The sequence below is a fragment of the Calypte anna genome, chromosome 21 (assembly GCF_003957555.1).
Source record: "Calypte anna isolate BGI_N300 chromosome 21, bCalAnn1_v1.p, whole genome shotgun sequence".
NCBI classification, from domain to species: domain Eukaryota; kingdom Metazoa; phylum Chordata; class Aves; order Apodiformes; family Trochilidae; genus Calypte; species Calypte anna.
The window spans coordinates 4,808,600-4,829,690 of NC_044266.1; the positions used below are offsets into that span (position 1 = coordinate 4,808,600).

The 21,091-nt window shown below is 47.6% G+C and overlaps 1 protein-coding gene across 4 annotated transcripts in view; it reads right to left on the bottom strand.

Annotated features, from left to right (window-relative positions):
* PAX7 (paired box 7) overlaps window positions 1-13,806 on the bottom strand; it is a 100,672-nt gene extending 86,866 nt beyond the window's left edge. For 2 of the 4 annotated variants that reach the window (XM_008503686.2, XM_008503683.2), the window contains exons 1-4: window positions 13,722-13,806; window positions 11,530-11,765; window positions 10,683-10,812; window positions 9,526-9,654 (exon numbers count right to left, since the gene is read on the bottom strand). In XM_008503686.2, the coding sequence (XP_008501908.2) occupies window positions 9,526-9,654; window positions 10,683-10,812; window positions 11,530-11,765; window positions 13,722-13,806 (580 nt within the window). Of the gene's footprint in view, window positions 1-9,525; window positions 9,661-10,682; window positions 10,813-11,529; window positions 11,766-13,721 lie in introns of all 4 variants that reach the window. The other 2 variants (XM_008503685.2, XM_008503684.2) reach the window with 2 other exon arrangements.
* Between the last annotated feature and the right edge of the window lie 7,285 nt (window positions 13,807-21,091).

Genomic DNA, 21,091 nt, shown 5'->3' on the forward strand with positions numbered 1-21,091 from the left:
ATGCAGCGAATTTAAACATGACTGTCCCCTGAATATCCCTCGACATCGAAGTGTCCTTTGTACCTTCACCCCCTCCGTTTCAAGACGCGATATATATTTCAAAACGCAAAATAATGCAGCCGGGGGTTCTGCATTAAAGCGCAAGATGAGGCTCTGCTTGGACTGGTTTTTCGGAAATACTGGTTTTTTTTAAACCTATAATAATTTTTATGAAGTTGTTTAAAAGTGGGAAGTTTCACGGACGATTTAAAGGACCTTTCTTCTAACTTTAGGCAAGGCGAAAAAAATCACACCCGAGTATTTTTAACTCCACTTGGAGGGGAGTTGCTCAAACGCAGCTTCTCGTTGAGCAATCTTGTCGAGTCAACTTTCCTCCCTATCCTTTAATTCCCAATAAAAATGCAAATCAATTCGTCTCCATAATGGGAACGAGAAAATAAATAAATAAATTCCAGAATTGCGGTCGCTCCGGACTTTGCTTTCTATTCCACATTTGGACGCAAATGGAAATGGCAGGAGTGGAAATTCCCTTCGAAAAATAGCGTAATTTTATTTTTTTTTTTTTTTTTTTAAGACATTCCTTCCCCCCCCAAACCCTTTCCCTACTTTAGGTTTGGGGACCGCAGTTTCATAACTGGCTTTGCCCCCACCACAACCACCTCCCTCCCTCCTCCTTCCTTTAAAGATGCCACCAGGTCACTTTGATCCGCGGTCTTTAGGGGCTCGGGACAAAGAAGGCAGTGAAGGCTGAAGGCTGCCGGGGGTTTGTGTCCCCCAGCTGCCCGCACCTCAGGCGGGAGGGAGCCCCGCCGGCCGCCCTGCCCTCAGCCCCTCTCCCCAGGGTCAGGCAGAGTGCTGCCTTCCAATTTTAGCACCAGGAAAAAAAAAAAAAAGAAGAAAAAAAAAAAAAAAAAGGAAAAACAAGACACAAGAAAAGTGAAAACCAAGAAGGTTTTTTTTCCTCCTTCTTCTAAAGAAAGCGAGCCCGGGGGCAGGGGACAGCTGACTTGAAGGGGAGAGCGGGTGTAAAAATAGTTTTGCCCTTCCTCTGCCTCCGCTGAGCACCCCCTCGAAACCTCCCGCGGGGCTCTGGAGCATCCATTCCTCCTTCCCTGGGGCATCCCTCCCCACATCCATCGCCCTCCGGCAGGGCAGCCGGAGCTGACCAGACATAGGAAGGGCAGCCCGCTCCTTGAACCTCATTTTTTAATGCCCTCGCCCCCCCGAAAAAAGAAATAATTTTTTAAAAGAAGATTTTTTTTTACGCTAACAGGTGGAGGTGCCAGGGGAACAACCCTCGGTGGGGAAGGGAAACCTTCCGTTTTCAGCGCGACCACCTTCGCCCTCTCTTTAGGAAGAGTTGGCTAACCTTTTCGACTTTTTTTTTTTAATTATTATTATTTTTATATTTTTCTTTTTTTAAACGAGTGCTTTCCCACATTTCAACTCCCAAACGCTCCAGGAACCCCCAAGCTATGCAGCCCGGCCGGGGCCGCAGCCTCACACAAAATGGATGAGCAAAGATGTCTCCCCAGCTCCAGACTTCATGAATGAGCGACCCCCTTCCTTCCCCCCTCCCTCCCCATCTCCAGCTATAGATTGATAGATATAGATATATTTCATGAATGAGCCGAGGGTCCTCCCCGCCTCCCCCCCTGCCTTGGCTATCCCTGCAGAGCCTATAAACAGCAGCGGCCTTTTTACAACAATTCATCACAGAACCCAGAGCCATCCAAGCAAGTAATATGTAGCCTCAGATCTAGTATGTCCCACAAGACAGAGCGCCTGCTAATTAATAGACAGTGATTCCTGCAAGCAGCCCGAGCAGTCTGTAATATGATGAACTTCCTTTGTACCGGTGTCACCACAAATGTTTCTGATAAGGAAAAGCATCCAAGGATCAAAGACTATAAGCTTCTCAATTTCCTCAAGCTGCCTCTACTTTTCCTCACCTACTTTTTCTTTTTTTTTTTTTTTCTCTCTCTCTTTTTTTTTTTTTTTTTCTTCCTTTCCCAGCCCCTCCAAGGAGATGCAAACCTCCCTCAACCATCCAACAGCTCAAGTGCAGGGCTTGGTCCCAAACCGTCTCCCCCAAAACATCACCTTCATATTCTGGCCTAAACACAAAACAAAACAAAACAAAAAACCCCAAACAAACAAAGAAAAAACAACCCAAAAAACCACACCTCTGGTTCAGGTTCTCTCCCACACCCCGCACCTCCGCATCCCTTCCTCACTTCTCCCCAACTCCGGGTGACAAATGTCTTTATAACCAGGCATTAGCTGACATCTAATTTCTTTTGTGCTAAGATCATGCAAACTGCGAGCGCAGAGCCGAGCCCTCCCGAGCGACTGCCATCCCCGGGTGGGGATGAACCGGGAAGGAGGAAGATTTTTGGGAAGGAGGAGATGCCGGGAGACATCAGAGGGATGCACCAAAACTCCCACCCCCGGGCACTCCGGCAAAGCCGCATCCTCATCCCAATCTCTCCTCCCTCCCTGAGCTGCACCTGCGCTTCCCAGCTCCTTCAGTCCTTGGATTTTCTGAGCTTATTGGGGAGAAGGGGATAAAGAGCCCCCCCAAAATCCAGCCCTCGAGGTGGCTCCACCTGCGTCTCCAACCCTGCGCGGAGGGGGAAGCGGGGCAGGGTCAGGCAGGAGCAGCTCCCACCCGGGGTTCCTCCTCCCCGTCCCTCGGAGACAGTGAGACAGTTCCCATCCTGGGACTCCCTTCCTCAGCATCTTCTCGCCCTCCAAAAACAAATCCCAGAGCCCAAATCAGACTGAACTTCAGATTAAAGTAAGAAAAAAAAAAAAAAAAAAAAAAAGCAGCAAACCCCAGTGGTGGAGAAAAGAGTAATGTGGCAGCTGATTGAAATGAGCTTTCCCCCCCCTCTTTTTAATATTTTTTTAAGAATAGTCTCTATAAATATATAATATCTCCAAAGCTCAGGTCTTAAGAGGGTCCCTTATTTGCTTATTTCTTTTGTAGCAAACGTAATTTTCAGAAAGATACTTCCCCCCCTCTGCCTTACCCTAATGCTCGAGTAAGTACCTTACAGCTTTAAGGCCAGTGTTATATGTGCTTTAAAATCCTGCCATGTAAATTCCTCTGAAAAATTTGGAAAGCTTCTTGGGAGGGGGGGGGAGGGCTAGAAGGCGGGAGGGGGGGGGGGTGGACTGGGAGAGGGGGAGAAAGGGGAGGTTAATCCGGGTTTAATGCTATGATGCAGTCACAGGACCAGGGCTAGGCTGATTGTGTTATCTCTTCCCAACATTTGGGTCTCCCATATTTCACCCAGCCAAATAGCTGCGAGAAAAAAGTGCGTATGGAGGCACTCCTGACGCCTCAGGAAAATATGTTATTAATATCTAAATAACTTCCCAATACTGTCTCTAAATCTCCCCTTCACCACTCCAGATGATGAATTCGTTTGAAGTGTTCTCCCCGTCTCATCTTTTCAGTGTCTCTCTCTCTCTCCTTTTTTTTTTTTATAACCAGGCTTATTTCAAACTGGTAAATATCTAATTCCTTTAACCACACTGCAGACACGTCTCTCCCCTCTTATGTACAATTCTCATTTGGAGAGATCCACATATACATGTCTCTATAAAAGAGAATAAGCCTCAACATAGCCTTAAACTACTTCTTTAAATTATTTGGGGGTTGAGAGGCTTTTTTTTTTTTTTTTTTTTGGTGATGGGGAAGAAGGGATCTGTTTGTTTCTGAACAACCCCTGCACACACCTGGATAACACATTTTGCTCTCAGCCTTTCCTGCCGCTTAATTCAATCTCTGCCTTCTTTCTCCTACCCCAATTATGGGCGAAACCTCGGATTAGAAATAGTCCTTACAGTTTCCTTCCTCTTCTCCTCTCTATCACGTCAACCATCTCCCCCGCATGGCCAAATATCTACTTCCTACCCCTCTCAGTAGAATGTAATCTACCATCCACCTTCAAATCATGCATTAAAACGTCTAGAATGTATTTCCTTTTCCTTCCGAGCTGAACCCCTGGCACCCAACCATCCAGGCAGTGCTCCTCATAGCAATATTTGCTTTTTTTTCCCCTCCCCCGGTCTATAGTTGAACCTATTCTTCTCCCCCAAAGAAGGGAGGTGGAATGATGTAGAAAAAGAAGGGAAAAAAAAAAAAAAAAGCAAACCACAAAACAAAACCCAATCAAACAAACCCTGGATCACAAACATCTCCCTTATATTATTTCACTTCCTACTGTATAATTGAACCTCTCTCCCCGCATCCTTGTCTTAAGTTTGTTTTTAAAAACGTCTTGTATTAGATTATACTCGTTTATTCCCCCTTCCAACCTTATCTCTCCTCCTCTCTTCTCTCCTTCCCGTCACACTTGATTTAGGAAGGAGTTTATCTTGCAAACATTTGCCTACTTTGTTTATGTAGACCAGGTTCTGCAGCTACTTGTTCCCAAAAGCCACTGTTTGCCTTTGTAATTGTTATCTGTGTTTATTGTTGTACCTCATTTGTCTCAGCTTTTTTTGTGACATGTAAGCTCCGTGTGTGCTCACATCCAGCCCCCCCTCTTCCTTCTCCCTCTCCCTTTTTTTTTTTTTTTTTCCCTTTCTTTCCCCTCCTTTTTCCTCTTCGCTCCCTGAAATATGCACAGAATAACTCAGCCTAAAGCCAATGAATTGCTTGACACTATCCTATCTCTTTCCTGCCCCCCATTATTAGAGCTGATCCCACTCGCAACACTCACAAATCCCGCCTGGTCTCTGTTTGATTAGATTGCCAACCTTTCGTAATCCCTTGATTTGATGAAGTGTCTATTCCCTCTCTCCCCCCTCCTCAGCCCCCCCCATCTCCCTTCTAAACATACATTTACAGAGAAAGCGCTTGTTGGTTTTAAATCGATGCAGATTGTTTGCTGATAAATTGACTCCTTATCCCCTCTCCTACACTTCCCCCCCCCTTCCCTGTTTGAGAAACAAAGCCCCTTTCCAGGTGTATGTGTGTTGGGGGGGTGCTGTGTATGTGTCCCCCCTCTTTCTCCCTATCCTTTCCCTCCTCCGAGACTAATTAAATTTGGCAGGACCTGGTACACCCAGCCCAAAGAGCTCCCTCCTGGCTCCAGCCCCCCACTGCCCCCCACATAAGCGACAGTGACCTCTACTAAATTAAATCGTTATCACCTCCGAGTGTCCAAATATCCTCCCCCCCCCCGCCCCAAACCACATTTCTCACCTGGATTATTCCAAGAAAAATCCCCACCACCACCCCCCCGCCATCCCCTCCTTTCCCCAGCCCAAGCAACAATTGCCACGCCGTGATCGGGGCGAGAAACTCCCTACAATAAAGTGGAGTCGAGAGAAATAAAACCAAGCAGAAAAAATAATTTAAACCCCCCCTCCCTCCTCCATATATTTTCCCCCCCCATTTGTGACCCGCTTGAGCACCGCCCCAGCCCTCAGCATCCTCCCGCAGGCATCCTGCATCCCGCAGCAGTGCAGGGGGGAGGGAGGACCGGGGTGACACGCGTGGGGGGAGGAGATGTGCGGGGGAGCCCCCGCACTTCTCTCTCCCTCCAGTCCAAGCAGATCGCCTTCCTCATAACCCCACTGCCCCCTCCGCGCCTTCCCCCGCGTCTGGTTGCAATTAATACCCCGCCAGGATGAGGTTTCCCCCCCCTGCTCTTCCCTCCTTGAACCCTCAGCACCCCCTTAGATTTGGGGGTTGTCAAATAACCACAACACCCCCCCCTCCATCCATCCCCACCGAGCACCTCGGGTGTGCTGGAGAGCAGCGCATCACCCACGCGTGACCCTCTCGAAGGAACCCCAAAATAAATAACAACAATCCCCCCCCTCAAAATAATAATAACTCGGGCTTAACAAGGGGAGGGGAAAAATTATACATATATATATATATATATAAAATAAAATAAAGTGAAGCCTCATGAATATATGCCCAGGGCTAGCTGGAGTGAGCCGTTTAAAGATGAAAGTGCAAAGAAATAAAGGCTCAATTTAATCTGCCTTAAAACCCTTCAACTTAACGTTTGTGCTGGGAACTCAGAGAGTGAGTACTGATTGGGGATAAATACATTTCTTAGCATGCCTTGGAGCTATTACACCCTTCTCCAACACAGCTCCCTATTCAACAGCCACAGTTTTCATTACCAGCTCTAATAAGTCTTAACATTATTAAATGCCAAGCAGACGATAGAAAGAAACAGGCGCAGGGTGGAAGCTTTCTTTAACACTTAAAAAGAGAGAGCATTTAGGGCTGTCTTCCTCCGGCTCCCCGCAAGGAGAACCCGCAAATGGAGCAAAGGCGTTTGTCAAGAAGAAAAAGGCCAAAACAAAGTTTTTATCCCCCCCCTCCTACCTCCTCTCCCCACGCCATCCTCAATAATAATAAAAACGCGATTAAAAAAAAAAAAAAACAAAACCAAAAACCCCAAACATATTAAAAAGCAAACGCCAAACCCACGTAGAGGTGGTGAACAAGTGTCAGGAGCGCGTTAGTATTTTTATTTTATTGCGAAGCGCCCGAGAAAATTAGCAGGGTGGGGAGGGGGAAATCTTTAGAGTCCTATAATTTCCGAGAAAAAATAAAATAAAATGAAAAATACCCAGCGCACACGGAGTGTTTTGCAAGTTGAAACATCAATGACCTCAACTGGGGCCATTAAAACTTTTTCCAGACGTGAAAAATATACATTGAGGGCGGTAAATTTATTTTTTTTTTTCTTTTAAAATTGCGCTCGACTTTGGGCAGATCGTGGCAGCGCTGGGATGGAGCCGGGTCCGACCCTCCGCGGCTGCAGTTGATGCTCCCCCTCCCCAAACCCCAAATTAATGTTTTTTGGGGTTTTTGGGGGAGGGAGGTGATTTGTCCGCAAATCTACGGAGTCAGAGCGCAATTGCGGCGGAGATAAAAGAAAAAAAACTCACCAAAAAAACCTCCAGCAATAAAACCATACTGATACACAGCGATTTATCTCAAGTGATGGGAAAGGGCGCGGAGCCTGCGCGCTCGGAGGTAACGCGGCGCTCCGCGGGCTCCGGCATCAGGAATTTGCCCAAATTAGCCCTCGATTCAACCCGAGCTGGTTTCATAAAGAAATGGGGGCTCGCGTTTTATTTGTCCGCGATATTACCCATGAAGGAAGAAGGGAGCGTTTTGTTTTCCTTATTGACACACACTTCTGCATGTTATTAAGGAATAAAAAGCCTCCATCTCCTTCCCTCTCTCTCTCTCTTTTTTTTTTTTTTTTTTTTTTTTTTTTCCCCTTCTTTATTTTGGGGGTGGTGATGAGGAAAACATTCCCGGACAAGAGGAAAAAAAAAAAAAAAAATCAATCAGCAGATTAATATTTTTTTTTTCCCCCAAGCGGTGAGGCTCGAATAAAATAAATCTCGAACTCAAAAATCTCCTTCCCCCGCCCCAATAAAATTAAAAACACCCCAAAGTGATGGAGGGGGGGGAGCTTTCCGCGGACACAATAGGCCCGATTTGCAAATGAGCATCGCCTGTTTCCAAATCACAAGCAACATTTTGCAACGTCCAACGGCCATCCTTTTGCCAACAGACGGTCCTATAATATTACAAAACTATCTAACAGCAGGGAGTTTTGAATAATTTATCTCCCTTTCTTCCCTTCCTTGGCCCTTTGTCCCAACTTTTTCTCCTCCTTGCAGAATTTTGAATGAGAATAGACAAGCCCTCCCTCCCCCATCCCTTTACTCCATTTTTAAGGCAGCCTAGGGTTTTCCCCCCCCCCCCCCCCTTTTTTTTTTTCCTTTTTTTTTTTTTTTTTTTTTTTTTTTTTTTTTTTTTTTTTTTTTCCTTCTACTGTTTGCTTTTGTGGTCAGGAATCTTTTGCTTATAAAGCTTCAATAGACTTGAAGGTCTTTGTAAGTGAAGTTCATCTTCAAGGTTGGAAAAAAAAGGGAGGGGAGAAAGGGGGGAAAAGAGGGGAAAAAAAGGGAGGAGAAAAAAAGTGGGGAGAAAAAGGGGGGACAGAAAAAGGGGGGGGCAGAAAAAGGGTGATGAAGGGAGAGGAAAAAAGGGGGGGAAAGGGAGGATAAAAAAAAAAAAAAGGATCGTATCCTTAAAGAACCCCCTTTTCTGTACCTAAATTTGAAACTCTCGGTAACATTTGATGGTGACACGGATAAGCTTTTTTTTTTTTCCTGCCCCCAGTTCCCCCACTTCACCCGCATTGTCCCAAAATAGGGAAAACTTGTTAGTTAGCGAGAAACTTTGTAAATCACCCCCTGTTCCTTCCCACACCCGGAGCAGGAACCCTCTCCACATGGAAAATAATTCTCCCCTTCCTCCCCCCAGCTCCTTCACCCGACACCGACGATCTCGACAATTTTCCCCAAATTTCCAACTGACTCAACCCTGGCAGGCCTGGATCATCATTATTTTCCCCGTTAATTGCAGAGAAAAAACCCAAGCAAACCCAAATTCCCTGCAGCTCTTCCTCTAGACTTGTGTAACTGCAGGGTTCCCCCCCTCAGAAAAAAGCACCGAGCTCCATGCCACAAGGAAATGATTTTCTGCCCAAACTGAGACAGCAGCTCCTCCCTCCCTTTGCTCAAAACTTCCTCATCTTTTCAAACACCTTCACTGATAAACCTCATTTATGTCCAGTAAAAGTTCCATCTTTCCCACTTTTTTCTTTTTTTTTTTGGGGGGGGGGGGGGTGAGGAAGGGGAATCATCACTCCCACTGAGACTGCCAAAAAGAAAATCACAAACACCACCATGGCTGGCTCCAACCTCGCCTCATCCCTCACCCCACATTCACAGCACAGGAGCTTTCAAAACTTTCCTTTTTCCTCCTTTTAATTTTTTGTCTTTTTCCTTTTTCCTCCTCTTAATATTTCTCTTCCCACGAGAGGAAAGCGCTGACGGGGGGAGCACTGCCCTGGCCTCACAATTATCATCAGAAACGCCAGGTTGAGTTTGCCTGATTTGATTTAGGGGTTCAGATCCCCCCCGCTTTCCTCTGACCCCAGGACCCCCCCCAACTCCCCCTCAGTGCATCCCTGGGACCGGTGGCCCCGCGGCAAGCACCGATCCCGGCTGCTGTAATTAATATTGATTGGCCAAATCGGTCAACTGTCAGGCAGAGTTTCAGGGGACCACTTAGAGAGCAGGAGAGAAATCTGTTTAACAAATTCATTTAAGAATCAGGGATGCCACTCCACACACACACACATACATACACACCCCTCAAGCCATCTCTTTTCCCTCCTGACAAATCATGGATCTGGAGCAAAACACCAACAACTCTTCCTCCTGGGAAGAGGAAGCCTTCCCAGGCACCCGGAGTCGGAGGGGTTGGGTACCACCTTCTGCTCCCAGGGCTTTGCATCACACCCTCAGCTCTGCCACCACTCACTTTTGGAAAGCATCAACACCAGAGGCTTTGAAGCCACCCCTCGCCTTACTCTCGCAAGGAGGGATGTGTCCCCTCCTCTCTCAAATGTCCCTTCCAGTCCAGCCCTGGGTGCCCACGCTGTCACTTTTTACCTTTGTCGCCCAGGATGCCGTCTATGCTGTGCTTGGCCTTCTTCTCCCCATCTTCCTCCTTCTTGTCACAGTCCTCCTCTTCCTCTTTCTTCCCGAATTTGATGCGTAGCACACGGCTAATCGAACTCACTAAACCTCAGACAGTCAAAGACAAAAAGGCAAGTATAAGCTGCCTGGGAAGGCAAGGTGGAAAACATCCAGGAAAACCCAAGCTGGAGCTGCATGACGTGGGCAGGAGGCCTCGCACCCCCACCAAGGGCATCTGCACTCACTTTTCCCGTGGGGATGCACCTGCCTGGTCCTCTGCACCCTCCAGAACACCCTTGGGCTCACCAAGCTGCTGAGATGGACACCTATAGTTGGGCTTGCTCATCACCATCCCCCTGAGACACCCAACACAAGAAGCACTCAATTGTGTGCAACACCCCATGGAATATTGACACCCCGGGTGTGCACCCCTAGGTTTACCCTTGCTCTATTGTCCCCCCAGCACCCCAATTCACTTCCCTCAAACTCAAATGGGACCCAGAGCCTCAATTCAGACCTGGGCCCTGCCCTGGACACCACATTCTGGGGAAGATGTGCCCTGTAGAAATTGCTCAGCCCCCAGAAAAAAAACAGAAAGAGAACTCTCAGCCAGGACCTAAAGGACTCACATGTTCCTGTGGGTCAGATCATGGGGTATGGGGTCATTTTTAAGGAGCAACAAGGGGCCCTGGCTGCTGGAAACACTGCTCTGCTACCCCCACAACAAGTCCCACCAGGGCACCTGGAGGCCCCTTTAGCCCTGGCTTTGGGGTCTGCACCCCTGCAGGCTCCTTCCACCCTGGGAGCCCCTCTGCTTCCAAGGCAATTGGAAGAAGTCGGGAAAATTGGTTTGTTTGTGTTTGTTTTTCCACCAGACCACAGCCTGGCCAGGGCACAACCCTCCCCCCTCTTGCCTGCTGTTTATTTGCTGCTGTGGGTTTGTGATTTTTAATTATTTTTTTTTTTTCGTTATGATAGCAAAGGCCAAAAGGGTGTTTGTAACCCCTGCAAATGCATAGATATAAACTTTTTTTTTTTTTCCCTTTTTTCCTGATGGCAAGAATAATTTCCCTCCATCTTGCTGAAGGTTTCAGGAGGGGGGTGTCCTTCTTGCCAAGTTGTCTTCTCACCTGAGGGCACGGTGCTGCGGTCGCAGTGTCCATCCTTCAGGAGCCTGTCTCGGATCTCCCAACTAAACATCCCGGGATTTTCCCTTTTGTATTCCTCGATTTTCTTCTCCACGTCGGGAGTCGCAACCTGCTTTTGTGATCAAGGGACACCGGTGCATAGCCGAGGGAAGGGGAGGGAGAAAGAAATAAAAAGAAAGAAAGGAAAAAAAAATGAGAGAGAGAGAGAGAGAGAGAAAAAAAACACTTTTAATTGAAAAGAGAAGGTGTTCAGCTCAGGTCAAACCTCCTCTCCCTGCCTGCTGGTTCGGAGGCTAAAAACAGGGATTTGAGGGGGGCAAAAAGAGGAAAATGAAGCTGGGCAAAGTCTCTTCTCTCCCAGATATTGGCCATCCTAAAAATAATGACCCTGTGAGGACAAGGATGAGACCCAGGGCTCCGGAGGAGACACAGGGGACGCTTTTCTGGAGGACCTAAGAACACTCAGGGATTTCCTATTCCCCGAAACACCCCAGGTCGCCTTCTCCCCACGCAGCGGGGCCGAAGCAAATGTTTGAACGCCCACCACTTGTTGCACACGGGGGTGGGGGGGAAATCACTTCAAATTTATTCATAGCCTTCAACTCTTCACCCATCGTTTTACCCATTCCGAGCCTACAAATTGCAGCTTTATTACATCCCCCTTCCCCTTCTCTCCCTTTTCCCCGCGTATCCGTCTCAAAAAAAACCCCAACAACAACAGTAAACCAACTTCTCACCCCCTAAAACATCCTCATTTACTTCATTTATTTTAATTTTTTTTTTTTTTAACAGGAACATGAGTTTAACTCGGCTCCAGCATTGCACTCACCCTGGGTTTGCTGCCTCCGATGGCTCCGGGACGGATGGAACCCGTCTCCTGGTACCTGCAGAGGATTTTGGAGACACAACCGTGGGAGACCCGCAGCTGCCGGGAAATCACGCAGGGCCGGATCCCGTGGTGAGCCATCTCCACGATTTTATGTCGAATATGGTTGGGAAGTGGACGACCATTGATGAACACCCCTCCGAGCTGGTTCACCCTGCCCTGGCCTAGCGGGGTGGAAACTGAAGGGAAAAAAAAACCAACAACAACAAAACACAGAACAAGAAGGGGGGAAAAAAGTTAAAAGAGGGAAAAATCCAGCAAAACGGGACGCAGACCGCCCCGCACAGGTATTTGAATTTTTAAAAGAACGGAAAAGCCTCCCGCCCATCCCCTGGCCTCGGTCTTTTTCTCCATCAACGAGATTTTACCCTGACAGAGGGAAAATAAAAATAAACCCTGACCCACCCTCCCATCGCTCCGAGGTACCCACGCCGTTTGTACTCGTAGCTGTATTTTTTTTTTTTTCTGACATTTCCCACCTATGTTTTAAACCGCAGCCGACGGGAAAGGATTTAAAACCACATCGCAAAACCTCCCCAAAAAGTTCCCCTTTTTCTCCCCCTACTATAAAAAAACCGCCCTGCACTTCTTGCTTCAAATTACAGGGCCATCCGCTTTCAAACAAACTTTAAAAAAAAAACCTTTAAATACCCTACAGAGCCCTTTTTAGATCTGTGTGTGTGTGTAGTTTTGTTGAGCGGTTTGAGGACGTGCGGAGTAAGCGCGGATCCCCCGCCACCTTGAGCGGAGCATCCCTGCCTGAAGCGGGGAGAAGAAGGGTGGGGGGAACCAGCGGCTTCTTAATCCTCCCCCCTCCCCAATTTGTTTAATATCTCGCAATGTAGATCTTGCAGATTAATACGATTTCACAGGCTGGGGGGAAAAAAAAAGTTAAAAAACATAAAAAAAATAAAAAAATAAAGGTTGAAAAAAGGGAGAGGGGAGAACTCAGCTGGGTAATTTGCAGAAAGGCTGGAGGGGGCGAGGGCCAGGGGAAGGCAGGGGGGGAGAGGGGGGGAAATGTGTGTGATTTTTTTTTCTTTTTCCTTCTTTATACAAAGAAAAGTCGATTCCAGAAATTGCCTCGCGATTTAACAAGAATCATGCACCACTAATTCCGAGTCACTTGGCCAGCGCTCCCTGGATATATCATTATCGACAGATAACACTCGAGTGGCCAATTTTACATTCAAGAGGTACTAAAACCGCCGGCCGCTCTCTCTTTTCATTATTCCCAGTCATGTTGTGCAAATATTGTTGTAATCCTTTGATCCTTTCCCTTGCCGTCTGTTTTACTTCATTTGCTACAGAAAAGCACTTTAACAAATCCCCCCAGCTTGTGTGTTTTGCAGCCTGCGTGGTTTTCCACAGGTTTGAGTTTCGCCACTTGATCACGGGCTGGATGAAATTTTCCTGGTTAATAAATGCGGGGAGAAGGGTCCCGCTCTCATTTTCTCTTTCCTTCTCCCCCTCTCCTTCATTCCCCCTCCCCATCCCGAAACAACAACCCCGGAACACAAAGAAAAAGGAGATAATGGGGAAAGTTGATGTGCTGCGAGGTGAGGATGACACTTGGAGAGGTGACAGCTACAAAGTCTGTGTCCCCCACCTCCCCTTTTCCCCTCGCCAGCCCAAGGACAGCTCAGTGGATGCTCCCACCTCCGGGCTGTTGCGATTATTATTTTTTTAAAATTATTCTTTTCTTTTAGAGAAGTTGAAAACAATCGATTTGGTTGGTTTTTCCCGCATTTTTTTTTTTTTTCGGGGGGATTAAACCATATTTGCGGGTTTAAAAAAATAACACCAAAACGACAACATCCAAACCATGAGAACTTGTCCCCACAAAATCTGATACTACTTTAAACAGGGGAAAACGAGGGAAAATAATAATTAAGAAAACAAACAAACAAAAACCCCCAAACAAACAAACAAAAAAGCTCAAACCCGGTAATTTCGCGGGGCCGGAGCAGCTGCAGAGGGAAGGGGACGGAACTGAAGTTGGATGCTCAGGTCGGGATCCCCCAAGCCCAGCTGCAAAGTTCAGCTGCAGCCCTGCCCACCCCCCTCCCCGTTACACCAAATGGGGGGCAGGGGGTGGAAGGAGCGGTATAGAGAGGTGCTTTTCCCAAACCTACCTTCCAAAGGGAATCCTGTGCGAGGGTAGTTTTGCCCCGGAGCCGGGCGCATCATCCGAGGCACCGTCCCGGGCAGAGCTGCCATGGTAAGGGGAAGGGGATTTGGGGTTGCGGAGTGAGTCTGGTCCAAACTGGGGCGGGGAAAGGGGGGGGGGGAGAGCACCCCTTGGCCCCGAGAGAGCCTTGGGGGTGGGGGGCTGCGGGGTTGAGTCTCCTCGGAGCCGAAGCTCTTCTGTCTTCCAGCCCGCGGCTGCAAAACAAGGGAGAAATCTGTGCTCCAAGCCCAAATAATAAAAACAATAGCAATAAAAAAAAAAAACAAAAAACAACCCACAATACTATTAATAAAAAGGAGGTGGGTGGGAAAAAGAGCGGAGAGGGGAAGGGGGTTAAAAATCACCCACCAGAAATTCCTCTTAAAGTTTTAGGGCTATGTCACAACCGGCCTGAGCGGGCGCTCCGGAGGAATGTAACCCGGGAGAAGCAGCCACAGCCAAAGTTGCCTCGGTGCTGGGCTGGGCTTAGGGCTGAGGGGGGGGTGAGGGGCGTGGGGGGGATGGAAGAGGCGTATGGGGAGCAGAATTCCCCCCCTTATTTTGTTGTTGCTTTTTTTATTTTTTTTTTATTTTTTTTTTTTTTAAGCGGTCGGTGCCTGTGGCTTAAGGGATGCTGGGGATGGGGGGGAGGGAGGTGGGAGGCGGAGGGCGGGAGCGAGGAGAGGGGGGGAATGTCAGATATGGAGGGTTTGGAAGTTGTTAAAGCGCTGAAGTTGGGGCCGTGGGGAGGACGAGCGAGCTGTGATAGGCTCCGGCTCCTTTCTTTTATTCCCGGCCGGAGAAGGGGGTACCACGGCGGGGCCCAGGGACCAATAAGAAGCAGAAGATTCCCAGCACGCAGGCAAAGCTACGGGCTCGCTTTTTTTTTTTTTTTTTAATTTTATTTTTTAAAAATATATTATTATTCATTACTAGGCTTGGCTTCCTTTTGATGGAAGGCTGGGGTCCCCCCTCCCCCGGTGTGAAAATCTGGGGAGAAAGGAATGAAGCTAAAGTTTAAGAAAGGTGTTTTTTTGGGGGGTGGCATTAATTATTATTATTATTTTGCCTAAGAAAGTTGGTCCTTTTACAGCATCCTCGGCCAATAAGGCCGGCCCGGAGTTTGGGGGGGTTCTGATCTTGAGCCAGGGGCTGCAGCATTGAATTCAAAATAAAACAAATAACACAGACACAGAGCCCCCCGAGTCCAGCCTTGCCTATTTGTGGATTCGGACCCACCTTCACCCCCTCCCCAGCAGCTGATGGGAAGCGGCTGGTCCTACCCCACTCCTACCTGCGCTAAACTCGCAGCATCCCCCCCAAACCCGATCCCCACTTAGGGGTAACTGAGCAACCCCCCCCCCACCTTTCCCCCCTCCCCAGGTAGCTCCCGGCCCTCCTCCCTCATTACCAATCTTTATTAAAAACCAAGCTGCGAGCTGCCCAGCTGGCACTATTTTTGGGGGGGGGGGAGGGAGAGGTGGGGGGGTTCCGGTGATGCTCCCCGCCCTTCTCCCGCCAACTGCCCGCTGGTTCGCTCGTTGACCCGGGACGGGCTGAACAAATAGTCAATGTTTCCCCCCCAAAAAAAACCAGGAGCGGGGTAGGAATCCTCCTCGCAGCGGGGCATGACGCCAGGGCTCACCAACCCTTTTGTTTGCAGCTGTAAAAGGACTTTGCCCTGCAAACCGCTGGAAACTTCTCTTCCCCCTCCCTTAAAAGGGAGAGGAGGGGGGACACAGACACACACAAAGCAGCCATCGACCCGTCTGGACCTCAAATGTGGTCCCTAAATCTCCTCCCTGTCCCCGTCCCCCCTCCCTTCCTCCCCGGTCTACCCCCGAGGGCATCATCACCCCTAATCCACCTCTCCTGGTGCTGCTTTTTGCTTTGAAATTAAAGCCCTGGCTGGACCCCTCCCAGTCCGGCCACATCTTCATCCCTTACCCTCTTCTTCCTCTTCATTTCCCGCCCCCCCCCCCTCCGCAGCTGCACAACTCGCACCCACCTCGCTGCGCGACCCCGACTGAGATTGTTTCTCAGGTTTCCACGCCTAAAATTCACCCTGAACCCCCCCCCCCAACAAACAAACAAAACCTACGCAAAAAAAACACTACCTAAAAACAACCAACAAGCAACCCCCCCCCAAAAAAAAACCTAGCCAAAAAACCTAACAACAAACAAAACCCCACACCACGGGATGGGGAAAAAGAAAGGAAGGGGGAAAAAAAGGGCAAAAAGCAACATTAAGATTCTTTCCAAGGTGTCAAGTTGCTCCCAAAGTCTCCTCATTTCGGCGCAGTCCCGACTTCAGGGCTCCAGCAAACGAAAAGAAAGACTCTTTCCATCCCTCTGCCCCCAAAACCCCACCAAATTCCCGAAGTTTTCCGCGGAAAAAATAAGGGGCAGAGCTGAGCGGAACCAGCTCGGAGCCCCTCGCAGCCCCTTTTTCCAGCGCATTCCTCCAGCGCGGCAGTAATTCAATTATTTGCTTTTCATTTGCTTAGATGGGGGAAAGAGCCTGGGAATAAAGTTGAAAATTAAATGTTTCTGCTCTCCCAGCACCGGGGGAAGATGAAACTACAGAACCCGAGCCCGGCGTCCCTGCCTTCCCCGCTGCTCTAGGGTTACCTCGCCGGGCGAAAAAAAAAAATAAATCACACATCAAACACAGCATTTGCTTTCCCCCCTCCCATCCTCTCGAATTGGGGTAAGATTTGACACTTTCAAGAAAAAAAAAAAAACAAACAACAAATCAACTACCACCAAGCAAAACAACTCCCCAAAGCAACGGAAAAAACCCCACACCAACCAACCCGACAGCCCCAAAAACTTTACTTTCTCCTTCAGCACTTGCTGCCGGCTCCGAACAGCTTCTAAGCAAAGAGATGATATTATTATTATTATTATTATTATTATTATTATTATTATTATTATTATTCATATCGCGATTCAGTGGCATGTAGCAGCATCTCCTGGGTTTGTTTCGGGGCTCAGGGGGGACACAGGGGACTGTCCCCCCCGGGGGAGGGGTTGTGTGTGTGGACACACACACTCCTGCTGGAAAGCAATTTCACAAATCATTTTTCTAACAATTAAGGAGTGTGCAGGGGTGAAATGGCGATTTCACATGCAGATCTGGGGCCCGGGGAGGAGGTGGTGATGTTACCTGCACACCCAAGGAGCCAACCGAGAAACCGGGAGCCCTCTTTAAAATGGGTTCTTTTTAAATTTTTCCACTTTTTTTTCTTTTTTTTTTTTTTTTTTTTTGGCCCAGTGCTCTGCTTCATTACCCATGTTCACAAAAGGGAGACCCCTTCTTTTCTCTCCTGGGAGCGGCGAGCAATAGATTAAAACAAGCATCAATCAGGAAAAGGAGCAAGTAGATGCTTAAAGGAGCCGGGGCAGAATTCCTCCCCGCTTCCCCCTTTTTTCCCTGCGCATCTCCATGGTTTCCTAAGGTATGTTTCTGGTTGATAAATGCCGTATATATCACTATTCCCTTTGGAGAACCGGCTTGGAAATCAGCGCTGAAGAAAACAGAAGCAGAAGGGAATGAGGTGTTTTGGTTTTTTAAAAAAAATGATAAAAATTATTTTTTAAGGAGCATTTAACCCCCTGCATCCATCCCCTGCATCCTCCAGGAGAGGAAGGGGCTTTTCCAAAGGCGAAGTGTTGGCTGTCCCCTGGGTGGGGGTGACACCACCAGGTTGGGGGGGGAAAGGGCTCTGTATCCATCCAACGCTCGACTTCAGCAAGATGCACACAGGTTATCTCAACCTGCCCAGATAAATCACTGTGCCGGAGGCAAACAGTCCCAATCTTCAATTATTATTATTAATTATCATCCTCCCCCAAAATAAATTCCTCTTATTATTATTATTTTCGGGATGCCATCCCGTTTCTAGAGCGCTGCAGTTCTAGAAGCCAGAAATCCGCTCAGCAGATAATTCGATGCATCTCCTCTAGTCAACTAAAACCTGAAGAATTTTATCCCGATTTTCCCTTCCCCTCCCCAAGTTAAAAAAAAAACCCAAAAAACCCCAAAAAACCAACAAAGCGCCCGGGGATGAATTATTTAATGAAAAGTTGCTACCTTCTGCAATTACAAGAAGATTACTTATGTGGGAAGGTTTTCCACTTGAGATCCCGGAGTAATAAGCATTATTTTTTTAAGCGATTATCCAATAAATCTCTCTTTAAAGGGCGATAAATCCACCTTGAAAACCGGGGATTTCAAAAAAAATATTTCTGAGGGACTTCCGCATTTTTTTAAAATGACCACTGAAAAAATCGGGAATGGAAGAGTAACATAGTCAGTCTGAAGTGTTTGGGGTTTCTTTTTTTTTTTTTTTTTTTCTCAGAACACTCAGAAAGGAGAGAAGAAATCTTTGCAGCAGAGGGAAACAAAACCAAACCACCAGGCTGCTGGATAAAAAAGTGCCTGAGAGCTGGAAAAGCAGCTCCAGGCCCAGGGAAGCCAAGTCCACCCCTCCTCAACACCACCAAGAAGTTTTTCTTATTTGCCTTAAAGCCCAGAAGCTGCTAAAGGAAGGAGATGGGATTGGGGTGCAGATATTTGGTGCCAGCCCTGCACTGTTCCAGGTCTCAGAAGCCCTCAGCTGTCCCCAGGTATTTAGGTCCTTGGGAGAGGCAGCTCCTTAAAGGGGCTCCAGGCAAAAAAGGAACTGTATTTACTGCTAAAAGCTGCTGGTGGGTGCAGGGGAAGTTAGAAAAAGCAAAGAGAGGGTGGGGAAGGGAAATAAAAGGTCTTGGGTTGGTCACCCCAAAGCATGTCCCTCAGGGTGCACATGGAGCTCCAGTTCTCTTCATTCCTCCTCTTTCTTGGGGGAAAGAAGCTCTGCTGCTTTGAGAGATGCTCTTCATTGCTGAAGGAGGAAAAAAAGTCCCAGGCAATCAAGCCAGGAGGTTTTGAATCCTTAAAGCTGGGGGAAAAGAATTTTCACTTCCAGGACTATGACTGAAGAAAAAGTTTACACACACACACACCTATTTTTTATTTTTTTTTTAAATGCCAACACAACTCCTACAGCTTTACAGGGTTTGTGCAATTGGTAATTTGTGTGTGTCAGAGGAACTAATTGTCTTTTTTTCTTTTTTCCCCTTGGAAGGCAAGACCCAAACTCAACAGAACTCCTCCAACTCCATCAGGATGCCAAACAAAAGGCAGAGGGTCCCAGCTCCACCAGGATCTCTGCCTCTCCAAGGTTTAACTTGCCCAGGGTGCAGCATTAATCAGATGTAAGCTGTGCCCTTGCACAATTACCTTATCAAAGCATAACATCTATGGAATGAGCAAAGTATTTTCATTAAACAAATCAAAATAATAAGGCTGGCAATGGCCTTGCTCATTCTTTGAACCTCTAAGTGGCTTTAGAGATATTCAACAGCCCTGCACCAACTTCCATTCCACTGGTAGTCTCCCTGCTTAGTTTTTCTAAAGCAGATTAACTCCTCCATGCTAAAAGGCTCAGTTCTACTTTTGTCAGGGTGCACAGACTAATTGGGTTTGGTCTGGCTTCCTATTTCATGTGGCTTTTCCAGACCAGGAGAACACTTTTCTCCCTCTGTCTGACTTGCTCAGGGTTAGAAATGACACTGAGAGAGGAACTGAGAGCAAGGAGATGGTGCTGGAGCAGAAGAGGGGTGAAAAGAAGAGGGGGTTTTCCTAACTTGCACCTTCTTGGAGTTCAGCAAATTGTGTGTTTCAAGGGACCAGGCTGCTGGAAAAGGTGGCAGGGATATGGCTGCTCCCAGGGGGCTGAAGCTCGGGGCTCTGAGATGAGGCTGGGAACAAGGGGGAGGGGTCTCAGGGTGCTTTTTTTTTTTTTTTGGGAAGCTCAGCTTCAGGCATGTTAGAGCTGGATTTACAAAAGGGAGAAAAGCACCTGGCCTCAAATAACTCAAGCTGCCTCCACAGTGGATCTGCATCCAAATCCATCTTTATCTGGCTCATAACTCACCTGCTCCCAGATTAGTCCCACTCCAGTGCTAAGGCCCAGAACATTTCTCACCCCCATAAAGACATCACTCTTTCTTTCTTCCTTCCACTGGGGGGTGGGGTGGAGAAAGTCCACCCAGATGCTTGGATCTAACAGCCCAGCTACTCTCCAGGCTTCCACAGCTTCCTGGATTTTCTGGGAGCAGCTACAAGTCCTCCCTGAAGGCAAGGGGGACCCCAAGCCCTTGGAGACCCAGGTAAAGCAAAGCCCAAAGCTGGGGTCTCACAGCCCACTCTGAGCCCAGGAGGCTGCCAGCAATGTGGAGACCATGGCAAAAGCAAGAAGAAATCATGAGCATGGAGGGGAAAAACCACAAAGGGTTTGGGTTTGGTCTTTCCTGAAGTGGAAGGAGTCAGATGGAGCCAAGGTGCATATTTGTCTGGGTGAATTAAAAGCACAATCCTCTCTTCCCAGAGGGAGCAGTTGCTTCATATTTATACATTTAGTCTTACAGGTGTAAAATAGCTTCCCTTTATGCTTATATAATAATTTTTTCATTTGAATTTCAAGGCTTTATTCCCTTCTTTGGATTCAAGTCTCCTACCTGAGCCTGATTCTCCATATTGCCATTAATTCCTTCATCATAGAAATGAATTCCATTTAATTCTCTATAGCAGTTGTTAAGGTAGATCAAAAAGTGCATTTGCAAAGCTTTCTCCCCCTTCTCCCTTCCAGTTCCCAGCTCACCTGTGTCCTGAAAAGACTTGGATCTGGAGCCAGGGCATCCTCCCCCCCCCAGTTCCTCTCCCTACAGAGAAGAAAGAGATGGACAGAAGCTCTTTTTAACACCCTTCCAGCTCACATCTGGGGGAGTTCAGCCAAACTGGTGTTAATGGAGTTAATTATTGATATTCAAGGCAAAACTTTGCCAAACAGGGGGATTTTAACAGCACCAGACCTCCTGGTTAAACAGAGCATCTCCAAGCAGCTCAGACTGGTGGTGAGGAGAAACCAAGCAAGGCTCCTCTGACTGCATCCAATGCTTCTCTTTCTGCTGGAAAAAGACTTTACTCAAAAAAAAAAAAAAACAACCCAGAATAAATACACAGATAAAAAGGAATTAATACACAGACAGTGATTCAGAACAGCCAACGAGGATGTTCCTGGGTAGCAGCAATGCAGGTAAAGATGTGGATGCAGGAACCCAGGGATATTTCTGAGATCATCTCTATGTTTTTAATAAGCAGCAAAAAAATCACTGAGTAGTGTGAGCCTGAAGCAAGCTGGTTCTAAACCAACAGGAGCTGCTGGACATGTTTTACTTCTCAGAAAGCTGGTTTGCAAACTTCCCTTGTGGTGGTGGGAGAAAAGG